Source organism: Castor canadensis, chromosome 1, assembly GCF_047511655.1.
Source record: "Castor canadensis chromosome 1, mCasCan1.hap1v2, whole genome shotgun sequence".
Classification (NCBI taxonomy): domain Eukaryota; kingdom Metazoa; phylum Chordata; class Mammalia; order Rodentia; family Castoridae; genus Castor; species Castor canadensis.
The window spans coordinates 27,214,165-27,226,331 of NC_133386.1; the positions used below are offsets into that span (position 1 = coordinate 27,214,165).

At 36.7% G+C, this 12,167-nt stretch overlaps 1 protein-coding gene across 2 annotated transcripts in view; it reads right to left on the reverse strand.

The window, feature by feature from the left end:
- Pex7 (peroxisomal biogenesis factor 7) overlaps nucleotides 1-12,167 on the reverse strand; it is a 63,228-nt gene that overhangs the window by 19,700 nt on the left and 31,361 nt on the right. The window contains exon 9 of one of the 2 annotated variants that reach the window (XM_020180398.2): nucleotides 5,831-5,869. The exons of the other annotated variant lie outside the window; for it this stretch is intronic. Coding sequence (XP_020035987.2) covers nucleotides 5,831-5,869 — 39 coding nt within the window. The remainder of the gene's footprint in view (nucleotides 1-5,830; nucleotides 5,870-12,167) is intronic. 2 annotated transcript variants of the gene reach the window in all.

Sequence of the window (12,167 nt, forward strand, 5' to 3'; positions counted from 1 at the left end):
ATGCAAAAACCACCAAAAAGACAAATTTAATCACAGTTGACAAGTGCTCTAAAAGACAATGTAGGAGAATATAAGAATGGTATATTGAGGGGGCTGGGCATGGTAGAGCACACCTCTAATCCCATCTATTTGGGAGGCAGTAGTAGGAAGATCCCAGTTTGAGTCCAGCCCAGGCAAAAGTGTGAGGTCCTATCTGAAAAACAAACTTGAAAAAAAAAAAAAAAAAGGGCTGGGGTGTGGCTGACCTAGTAGAGCAGCTCTTGCCTGGCAAGAGTGAGGCCCTAAGTTCCATCTCTAGTACTAAAAAAGAAACAAAAAGAATGACGTCTCTCTTTTTTTTTTTTTTGCAGTAGTGGGACTTGAACTCAGGGCCTACACCTTGAGCCACTCCATCAGCCCTTTTGTGTGACAGGTTTTTTTCAAGATAGGGTCTTATGAACTATTTGCCCTGGATGGCTTCGAACTGCGATCCTCCTGATCTCTGTGCCTCCTGAGTAGCTAGGATTACAGGCATGAGCCACTGGCACCCAGCTAAGAATGATGTCTTAAGAAAGTGGTATTTAGTTGAGATCTGAAGGCTGAGGAGTTATCCAGGTAGAAAACAGAAGAGTAGATCACCCCTGGTCAAGAAGAAGCCTGGCAATAGGTGATTGGGGCTAGAACAGGGAAAAGGTGCTAGCACAGGGAAAGGGGAGGAATGTCACTAGAGGGTAAGCAGGACCAAATCATGGGGGTCTTGCAGGTCATTTGGAAAGTTTGGATTTTTTCATAAAGTGAAACACACATGCACACACACAGAGCAAATTTGTATGGTCAGTTTTCCTAAAATTTTTTCAGACTACAGGCATAGCTCTCGTGGTAGAGCACTTGCCTAGCAAGCACAAGGCCCTGAGTATAATGCCCAGTACCATTCAATTTTTTTTCAATAAGCTTTTTTACTTTAGCAAAGTTTTAAATTTAAAGAATCATTGTGAAGATAGTACAGAGGGTTCCCATACACCCAAGCAGTTTATTTCCTCTATTCTTAAAATCTTTACTCAGTATGGTCAGCTTTGCCTTTAAAGGTGTCTCTGGCCACTGTGAGAAGAACAGACTTAATGGTCAAGAGTGATGACAGCAGCATGGACTTAAGAGTAGTGTTAGCAATGATGAGAAAGGCTGATGGGCTCGAGGTATATGTAGGTGGGAGAATTTCTAGGACCTGGTGATCAATGGAACAGGAGAATTCAGGAATGATTCCATGTTTCTGGCTCCTAGCATAGTCCTTATAATATTTCCATGCAGTTATTTATTTATGGATCTATCCTTCTCTGCAAGACACTAAGTTCCTTGAATTCAGGAACAGCATTATATTCTTCTTTGTGTTTCGTGCATGCACGTATAAATGTGTCTGACACATGGACACCCAAAGAATGCTCATGGATAAACAAACAAGCAAATAAACAAATGGCACATTAAATACAAGACAAATGATAAAAGTCAACCTCACAAATAAGGTAACTTTTTAATCACCTATAGACATAGTTCCCAAATAATGGACCAAGGATTCATTACATCAGACATTCAGAAAACAGAACATTTCTCACCCTGTGCCTGAAACTTCCAATTGAATAGATGTATGTGGGGTTTTCCCAGGTTGCTCCTTCTAGGGAATGCTGATGCTCAACCAGCTAGACTTGGGAACCACCACCTAAAGCAGTGCTTCTTAACCTTATCTCAATAGCTACAGATTTGATAAAATCCCATCAGCCCAATTAAAAAAGTCCCACTTCTGGCAATTCTGACTTAACTGCCCTGAGTTCTGCATGGGCATTAGGAGGTAATTATACAGCCAAGACTGAGAACTCTAACCTGGGCAGGTGGCATTCCCCACTAATTGAATCAATGATCTACACTAGTAGTTTTCAAACTTAAATTTGCTCAGTAAAAACAAACTCAGAAGGTCTAGAATTGCCCAAGAACTTGTATATGAAGCAGTTCCCAGGTGACACTGACGCTGGTGGTCCCAGGACAGCACTTTGACAACCACTGTCCTAGACAGTTGTTGCTGATAAGAATTTATTAATACACTAAGCATTACACCAGCACTGAGAGAAGATAACACCCTGGGGAGGTACCAAGAATAGGCAAGACTTTCACAGTATTATTTAATGTAATTTACCTCAGCAAACTAGATAGAAAAGGCTGCTATCTTTTACATTATTGATACAAAGAAAACCAAAAGGACAACACCATTAGCTCGTACTTACCAGTAATAAAGATGATGCAACACCGAGTTTCCCACTTTACTCAGTCTACCCTCAGCAAGAAAGAATTACACACTTAGCACTTCACAGTTTGGTGCTTTCACATTATAAAACTGTTTTTGATCATCACAAAAACTTTTGTGGTAGATATACAATAGGTATAATCTCATTTTAAAGATGAGGGGACTAAGCTCAAAGAAATCAAGCAATCCATGGTTATATAGCTAATAAATACCAGCCCTAAAAGCACACCTCTACTGACATCTGGCCCAGGACTTCTAACATGCTGGTACTTTCTCTATGCCTGGGCCATCTCAAGGAACTCAGAATATAGGTAGGCAGAAGAATCTGGGATTCTTCAGGCAATTTTGATTAACATGCTAAAAGTTCAAATGGGAGTGCATCAAGTCACTTTCCCCCTAGCTTCTCAAGCTAGATAGAAAATTTGATAAGCCAAAGCCCATGCCAGGTCTCTCCAAGTCAGAGAACTTACATTCAAAACCAATACCCTAAGGAGATCATGAGCCAGACTGAATGTGAACTCCTATGGCAAGGAGTTTAGGAATTCCTTTTCTCTTCTAATATTTTCTAATGCTTTCACTGCCTCCCTTTGTCTACCTTGCTGTCTTTTCCTAATTTATGTACCAGTCAGCTCCTTTAGTAACCAACCACAGATTCCCAGTCTTGAAATTTAGTGTGAAAGACTGTGCATCTATGTGGTTCTTAAAGGAGCTGATCAGTTGAGTGATATATAAAAGCTTGGCCTAAAACACATGGCTTATTATTTTACTGTCTGCATCACTTTTGGAGAGCTTAAAAATAAAAATTGTAGGCTAGCAAAACAATTTTGTGAAGAGTTAAACTTATTTTCAATCATTCACTCAATATTTAGAGTGCTCATTTATCTCCCTGACTGGATTACAGAACTGTTTCGTTTGTGGTTTTGAACTTAACAATAAAAATAAAGCTTAAAACAGAAAAGTTCTGTCTGGTAATAAAGAATAAATATATCATTCATTTTGAAAATCTGCTGAACAATTTTCAAAGATGACTTTTAGAATACTCAGTCACAAATGCCCAGAAACCACACCATAGTTACAAACTTTCAAGGTTAAATATAGTAAAATTCTAGACTTAGCTTCTCTATCAGAATGAATTAATTATAACATTTCAATTAAAACTGCAGTGAGATCAATATTTCAGAGGGGCAGGCTCTACTTCATCACAATAAACAGTAAGTCCAGGAATCACACAGCATAAAGTCTAGAGTACTTTGACAAATTAAAGAAAACCATTAGGCTGATGGAAGGCTTGCTCTGGGAGTATTTATGGCTGAAACCCACAGAAGTGCACATGATTTTTTTGAAGTATGTCACATCTCAACAAGAGTTAAAGAAAAAGAGAAAAACTCCAGTATGGTTGTTTATTGTTTACTGGTACAAATTTAAAGAATCATGGATTTTTGCAGTTTAATTCTGAATATTTGATTTGGAAAGAAAACAAAATTAGAAGAACTCTCTTCATAAAACAGTGTTATTAATATCTTGATAACAAGTATCAATAAGAACAGAATATGGACATTTGGACTGTAACTGGCACCAAAACGTGGCTACCTAGAGCTAAAAAGCATTTCAGAGAAGCACACATGGAATAATGTCAGGCAAGACTGCCTTAGAATGTCACACCTGATAGTGAAAACCATTGGGCTTGCAGCAGCAGCCTGTCTGCTTTGTTTCCTCATTAGCTACCTCACATGAAATGCTTAAGTAAACCCACTGGGGTCATCAGGTTGCGGAATTCTGCACGGCTTTACTTGACATCTCTCTCCTCAGCAGTGGATGGGTACAGAGACAAGGATGTCTTGGGAGGAGACAGATACTGACAAAGAAAGAGAGAGAACAACAAAGACTAAACCATTCTGTTTCTTTTCTTTTAAATACAAATGATAGCTTGAGGAAAATAAAGAGAAAAAAATCAGTCTACAGAAAGAGAACAATGAAGCAGGTATCCAGGGTAAAGCAGTTCCAGTACCTTCCTAGACCCTGTTGTGCTCCTGCCCCAGGGCACTGAGGGACCCAGCTCCTGAGAAAAGTCTCCCTTTTCCATTTAAGCTAGCTAAAAAGGATTTCTGTTTACACACATGCATATGAAGGCATAACACACACACCCCAAATAATACAAAGAGAAAGTTAAAGGATTCTGCTGAATGTTGTCTATGAATAATTATTGTTTTTAGTCTCTGTATAGTTCATTCCATTAAGTCGAATCTATATCCTAGACTGGAGTTTTGGGACAGGGTGAATTATTCAGCTCTGATTTCTCTGAGAACAGAGTAAACTATGACCAGGTGACTGGTAGTGCCCAGTTGATCTAAGTAAATAGGCTCACTGTCTATGTGCAAATAACTAAGACAAGGGAAGACCGAGGTTTTCTGCCCTATTATCTTTTTTCTTAAAAACTGTAATTGCACAGATTAGGCTTTTAACAGAACAGCAGCTTCCTGTAGCAACCTCTCAACCCTTCATCTCAGAGGCAACCACTTTAAATTCTTTTTATTTCTTCTGATATTTTATTCTACATTTCTAAATAATATGCTCATAGAATTCATTGATTTTTTTTTTCATTTTCAGATATTATCTTTTGATTTCCTACTATAAAAAATGAAGCAAAGCAACATCTATTTAAGAAAATACAAACATAAGCAACAAAATTCACTCAGTGGCCTTATTGAATCTACACAACAGAATTTTTTAAAATTATAATGCAAATTAAATGGCAAAAATCCATGAATTTTCTGTTGGAACTAATCAGCACAATTCAGAGTTTGAAGCACCAAGCTAAGGGTTTAACACTCCTCACTCTGCTTAGGCCTTTTATTCATGTGCTACACTAGTTTATGAATTAGACATGGGTCTGGCTTGATTCTTAAAGAAAAATGTTATTATTAAATAATTCTGAAAATGTTCTGCAGCTATAAATCAGGCTGTTTAAAGCCAAAAGTTTTACAAGTCCTTCTTAATTAATGTATGCTCTTTCATTTATAGGAAATTATTTTTTCACTTGGCATTTAACTTACAAAATTACATTTCACCTCATGAAAAGATCTTTCCAGTACAGTAACAACTGACACAAGAATTTTCTAATTTAAACAAGTCAAATGGAAAAAGTCTCTGAGGAAATATTTAAAAAGTTAACATAACAAACTTGGGAGTTACTGCTTCATATGTACAAAGATCTTACCCCAAAAGTATATGAAGGTTGAAGAGATTTATAAGTATATTGTCTACTACAGTTAATTATAGAAAAAAATTTAAATGTCTACTTGTAACTTTAGCTAACAATCACAATGCCAATGTAATTGTTCCAAGTTTGCTGAGCAGTAAAACTCTTATCTAGGCAGCAAGATTTCTCCTTGGAAAATATTTTATCATCTAAATAGGACTTTCCACATTAAATTCAGTTTATTAATGACTACTTCAAGCTTAACTAAAGTGAAAACATATTAAAATATAATTGTCGCAAGTTTTTATAAGCAGAGTGATCAAAAGGTATCATAGCCTTTCACCTAATTTAAATTCACTTACATTTGGAAATATTTATTCAGCATAGCCAAGTCCCCAGTGCTAGGGAAAAAACAACAAAACAGACCAGTTTCACTGTCTGTAACCAGGCAATGTGCTTTATTAACACAAAATATACTCATTACTAAAATATTCTTACAAAAATTAAACAAATATGGGAATGCAAATATTCTCCATCTTAAAAAGTACACCAAAGACAGCCACACTGAGGTGCCTTTCTAGCACAGCAGTGAAGTCTGGAGAACCTGTGCTGCAAAGTAAAATATGTGCTAGGGCTGAAGAGACGTTTATATTTGAGATATATGAAAGGTGTAGAGTATTAAACAAATCTTTGATCATTTTAAGAATTCAATCATAGTTCTCTAAATGTTAACAATCAGTATCAAGCACTAGCCACAAGACTTCTTGTGGTTTGATGGGAAAAGGTAGAGGAATTAAAAACAACTATCTTAAAAGATGAATCATTTGAAGGTATCTTGGAGCTCAGATTCAGCTACATTTATCTATTTACTTTGACTGACCTTTTTTTGTGGGTTAGGGGACTAGGTAAAGTTGAAACGAAAGGTTTGTGAGACAGAGTACATATTCAGCTATACTGTTTACTTTGGCTGACCTTTTTTATGGGGAAGGGGAAGAAAGAGAAGTATCTGCCTGTGGAAATCTCTGCTAATAAACACAAGGATCAAAAAAGCCCATCAACCCCACCAAAGTTAAGACACTGACTGTATAAAGGCAGATCCTACAAGAGTGAATGTGACAGAGAGAAAACATACTCTGCATCTGCTGTTTTGTTAAAATTCTAAGTTGCCTACAATCCAATTAAATATCACTTTCTTGCTTATGCAATATAATAATGTTATTTACCTTATGCTAAATTAAATATTAAGAATTGTACTATTAAAAGGCATTAAGAAACATTTTCAGTGCCTTATACAGTTTTTCTCATGTTTTTATTTTGAAAATTACCAATCCACATAAAAATTCAAAGAATAATACGAAGAACACCATATACCTTTTGTCTAGTTCACCAACTGTTAAAATTTTACACTTGTTTTATTCTTCTTTCTCTACACATACACATGTAAAATATTTTTGCTGAGTCATTTAAACATAACTCACAGACATTCTGCCTTGAGCATCTCTGTGATTCTGCTGTTTTTAAAAAACATTTTGCTCATAAATATAAGAACATACACTTATAGTAATATGGTACTAAATATTAAGAATACATATATATGGGAATGAAAAGAAGAAGGAAACTAAAATTTATTGAGTGCCTGACATAGGCCAGGCACTTTGTGAATAGCTTCCATATGTTGATATTTAAGTGTCATAAAATACATTTTAGGATGGAAACAAAGACTCAGAGATTAGTTGACTAATCTAAGAGATTAAATAATATAATTTAATTTTATATTAAAGCTAATATTTATTATACATAAATGTAAAATACAGCTGGTAATGGAAAAATCTCGGATTTTAAGCTCCACCTTTTTTATTATATCATGCTGCCTCCCTAAGAAATAATTTTTTAACAAATAGGTACTTAATATATAGTGACTTAGACTGAAATGAAGTGGCATGGTCACTTGGCTATGGATTTGAGCAAAATGCCCTAGGTATGTTCAACTTTCCATGGTATAACCATTGTTCTGGTTCCTGGTGGCTGCACCAGATTCACAGGTTGCTTCCCCTACCTCACATTCATAGTGCAATAAAAATTTCTACTCACAAAGCTTCTTAGTGGCTTTAAGAAATATAATTATCTCATTAATGTAATGCTAGGTAAGGCATGAATTATTAATACCTTAGCTCTCCCTGAGGTACTTACAGTTTAAAATAGGAAGCTTATTATTACTATTAGTATTCACATTTAAAGCATCTGCTATTTTTTAAGCACTAATTATGTGCCAAGAACATTTACATATACTACCTCATTGAATCCTCTGAACATCCCCACAAGGTAGGTATCACTTCCTCTATTTCAGGGCTTTAAATGGAGGAGGGAGCCTTCCATCTTAAGTCTTCTTGACTCAAGAGTCCACAGCTTCACTCTATTACATAAGAGATGTCTAACTGAGAGAATGTTCCCAAAGTTCTCTAAAGAGAAACGATAGGAAGGCTGATTCCTGAAAACTTCCTACCCCCACTGTGCACTTTTGCTAACTGGTTTAGCTGCAATAAAAAAGATTACTTCATTCTTGAAGACTAGAGCTAAAATGGGCCTCAAGCCCAAACAGATGGTCTTCTATCACCACCCATTCTTCCCATTAAGAGTGACAACACTAACAAACTTACACAGCACTTACTATGAGCCACACGCATGTATAAGAACCATCACAACAATTCTGCATTATACTCTTACCTCCATGAACCAAACGTTTTAGAATAACTTGCCCAAGCTTATATAGCTAGTAGAAGGCAGTCTGGTTCCATGATCTGTGACACCCAAGGATATGTTAACCCCTAAATAGTGCACTGAATATGTCTTCCATTACTCTACTCTATATTTGTAATTACATAGACTTTCACTACTCCAACAAAAACGGACAGGCTTGGGGTTCCCTTAAACTTGCTTCTACTTCTCTCCAAACCTTTATTTTAAATCACTTCTTCAGCAAGACATTCCAATTTGTCTCTTACAATGGATGGCAGAAAACATTCTAGGAATATACCTGAATTTTAAAGCAGTGTATAGATATATAATTTTGTAACTGAAAAGTAGTTTGAGTTGAAATATTAATATTGCTAGTAGAGGCTGAGAGAGACTCACATCATACAAATTGTGGATTGGTATCATTGAAATTAAAATTCTTTTATTTTTCTTGTCAAAATATAAGTTAGTCTTAAAAATTAAGTGTTTGGTTTGGTTTATTACTACCAAAGACCATGATAAAAATACTTTAAAGGTTAGAATATTTATGAAAATATCATGAACCTAAAGAGTGTTAATTCTGAGGCTAAATGGATGGTTTTGGCTTTATCAACATATGAAGGCTGTATCTTTAACTACTTGAGAAGTATTTGCTATAATATAGAAGAGAAAATGCTGCTGTTCCCAATGAAAACACTTATCTATGTAGCAGCTTTACTTTTGGTTGGTTGTCACACGTATCTGGTTTACTAGTTCTGTTTATGAGATGATCTACTTAGTATGAAACCAAAACCATGCTATCAAAACTCAAATCATCCCATGCATGTTGGAGTACGCTTGTAATCCCAGCTACTCAGGAAGTGGAGCTCAGAAGCATAGCAGTTGTACGCAGTCTGGGTCAAAAGTTAGTAAGATTCCCGCCGCCCCCCCCCCCCCCCCACAATCTCAACCAAAAAACCAGGTGTGGTAGCATGAACTTATGGTCCCAGCTACATAGGCACTGTTAGAAAGACTGAGGTTTGAGGCTAGCCACAGGCAAAAAATGTGACTCTACCTGAAAAATAACTAAAAGGCAAAAAAAGGCTGAGAGAATGGCTCAACTGATAGAGTCCTCCAGTAAGTACAAGGAGCTGAATTCAAACCCTAGTACTGCTAAAAACAAACAAACAAACAAACCCCCTCCAATTATAATTATGCATGGCTGGCACAGCAGACATGGATAGACAGGAAGAAGATGTTACCTAATGGAAATCATACCAGGAGAAAGACAATATGCTAAAATCTATATGATAATATTCATATACTATGAAACATTTTGGACTTGGAACTCTTTTTCCTTTCTGGCACTAAAATATCATCAATCCAGTACAAGTTTAACTCATATCACATGGGGTAAAAATTGACCAAGTACACCTTTCCTGACCCTTCAACCAGAGGTCATCAAATACAGATGATGAGCGGCTAGAGTCACACAAGTCATCATTAGTACAATTTGTCTTACCATCAATGTGCACTGAGAGTCAACCAGTGTATATACATTAAAGATGAGAGCTTTTCATGTGATTTTGTTTTCCTGTAATATTTATTTTCCTTTTATAAGGATGTTTTTGAAAATCCTATACTGGGGTATATAATTACTAGCCTCAAGTTACACTCAGTATGAAAGGGAATATAGCTACAATGTATGTTACAATTAAATTTTTATTTCTGAAAAATAATGTTCTCTAAATTGCCTGTGAAGCCCTTGGTTTAAGTTTTTTACTCCACACCAGGAAAATATTTATTAATTTTTCAGAAAAAAAAAGGAAAATTCCAGGTTTGGGTTTTCTGACTAGCAACAATATTCCCACTAACTGAATCAAAAGGAAGAAATGAAGGATTCATGTAAGATAATGCCTGTTGGAACATCAAGATGGATGCCTGTGAATGCCTGCAGAGCTGAGTGTGCTCTCAAGAGAAGTCGGAGCTGAAAGCAGGAGGGAGCAGGGGGAATTATCCCTCAGAATGAACTTGTGAAGGAGCACTAAGACAAATGCAGACCACCAAGTTCCAGAGGAGACTCCACGATGAAGCATAAGGACTAGAGGGCAAGAGGAAAAGCATACAAAACAAAAGCAACAAAAAGCCATGAGATTTCTGGGACAGGAAGTTTCCAGAAGGAAGGTTTGATCAACAGTGCACAACAGCAGCAAGGTCCAGCACAGTACATGCTGACAATAGACTGGATTTGTTACCAGGTCATTGGCGGCTTTGGCCAGAGCAGTTTCAGTGCAGAAGTGGGGCTGAAACCAGTGTGCATTTTGGAGCAAACAGAGACATAGCCATAAATGCCTAAGCCTAAAAGCTTTTACAGGCTTGATGCCTCAGAGCTGAGAAATTAAACATAATTTATTAAATTAACTGAATTTAAAATTAATAAGTTAAAAATATTAATTAATAAAGTTGGTCTTCAGAAACATTTCATTTTGAAAACAATTTCTCAGATTTTTTTTTTAACCTCACAAGAAATCCTGAGTGAGCACAATGATTGCCAGGAAATAATAATCAATCATAAATTAGACATTCTGCCAAAGCACTTCAAAAGCAAATCATAAAAACCTCTTCAATGTAATTCGCCCTGTTTAATCAGCGATGTAGATCCATTTTATAGGTTCAAAGTAGATTACTCTGGGACAATAAAGGTCCTGAAGTGGTCCTGCTGAATAGGCAAAGCTTTAGGGGACATGAACAGTTTGGCTAAGAAGGCAAGAGACATGTAAGAGAGGGATTAACAGAAGATACAGGAAAGGGTGAAGTAGTAAGCAGATCATCAGTAGACTGTTGAAAAGGAGGGAGAAGAGGTGTCTTTGTGGGATAAAGTCCTCAAAGAAACAGGAATAGAAAGGATCAAGAGCATCCGTGTCCAAAGGTTTCAAACAAGAAAGGTAGAATGGAGAGGGCCAGGTATTGTGGTGTACACTATGATCCCAGATACTCTAGAGGCAGAGGCAGGAGGATCAAGCTCCAAGTCCAGTCGAAGCAAAAGTGTGAGATTCTATTTACCGAGCAAACTAAAAGCAAAAGGACTTGGGGTGTGGCTCAAGTGGTAGTGCACTTGCCTAATAAACTCAAGGCCCTGAGTTTAATCCCCAGTACCACCAAGGTAAAAAAAAAAAATGTAGAAGGACAGCTTTAGATAAACCTGCAGGCATGGGTAAAAACTGAGACTTGTGCTAGAGGCTATTAAAAAAAAAAAAGAGGTAAGGTCTTTTGCTGAAAATGTAAGGAAAAGGGTTAGGAATGGTAACTAAGAATTAATGCAGGGCTGTCAGAGTGGTTCAAGCGGTAAAGGACCTGCCTAGCGGGCATGAGGCCTGAGTTCAAACCCCAGTACCACAAAACAACAACAACAACAAAAAAGAATGATCCCAGTATTTCGAGTACAACCTCTTATGTAATTTTTATAATCACCTTGGAGCTTAGTAATTTCCATACTACACATAAAGAAACCTGGATTCTAAGTTACATAGGGTAATCATTTATTCAAATATATTTTTCAACTAAATGTTAAAGATCTCTTATTATTCTACAATCTCCATTTTCCTACATGCTTACAACAATACACTTGTGACATTCTGATCTTGTAGCATGTCTACTTTTTAACCCAGGCCATCTGTCTTCAGAAACGCTAAACATCTCTCTCCCAACCTCTATCCTCCACAGGGTTCAAGAAAACTCCAAAGCCTAAGTCTTCAAAGCAGAGAGCACAGTGAGACTGGGAACCAAAAACTGTGATGCTTTCTGAGCATGGCTGGGTACTGATTACATCCAGGTTCACCAGTCCAGAAAACCAAGTTAGGGCATGTAATTTCTCTCATGGCATTGTTATAATCTGTTTTATCAGAAGCACATTTTACATAAAGAAAGTTATATATATATATATTTTGCCATATCAAATACTGAGAAATAAAGAGAGGTGTGGGTAGA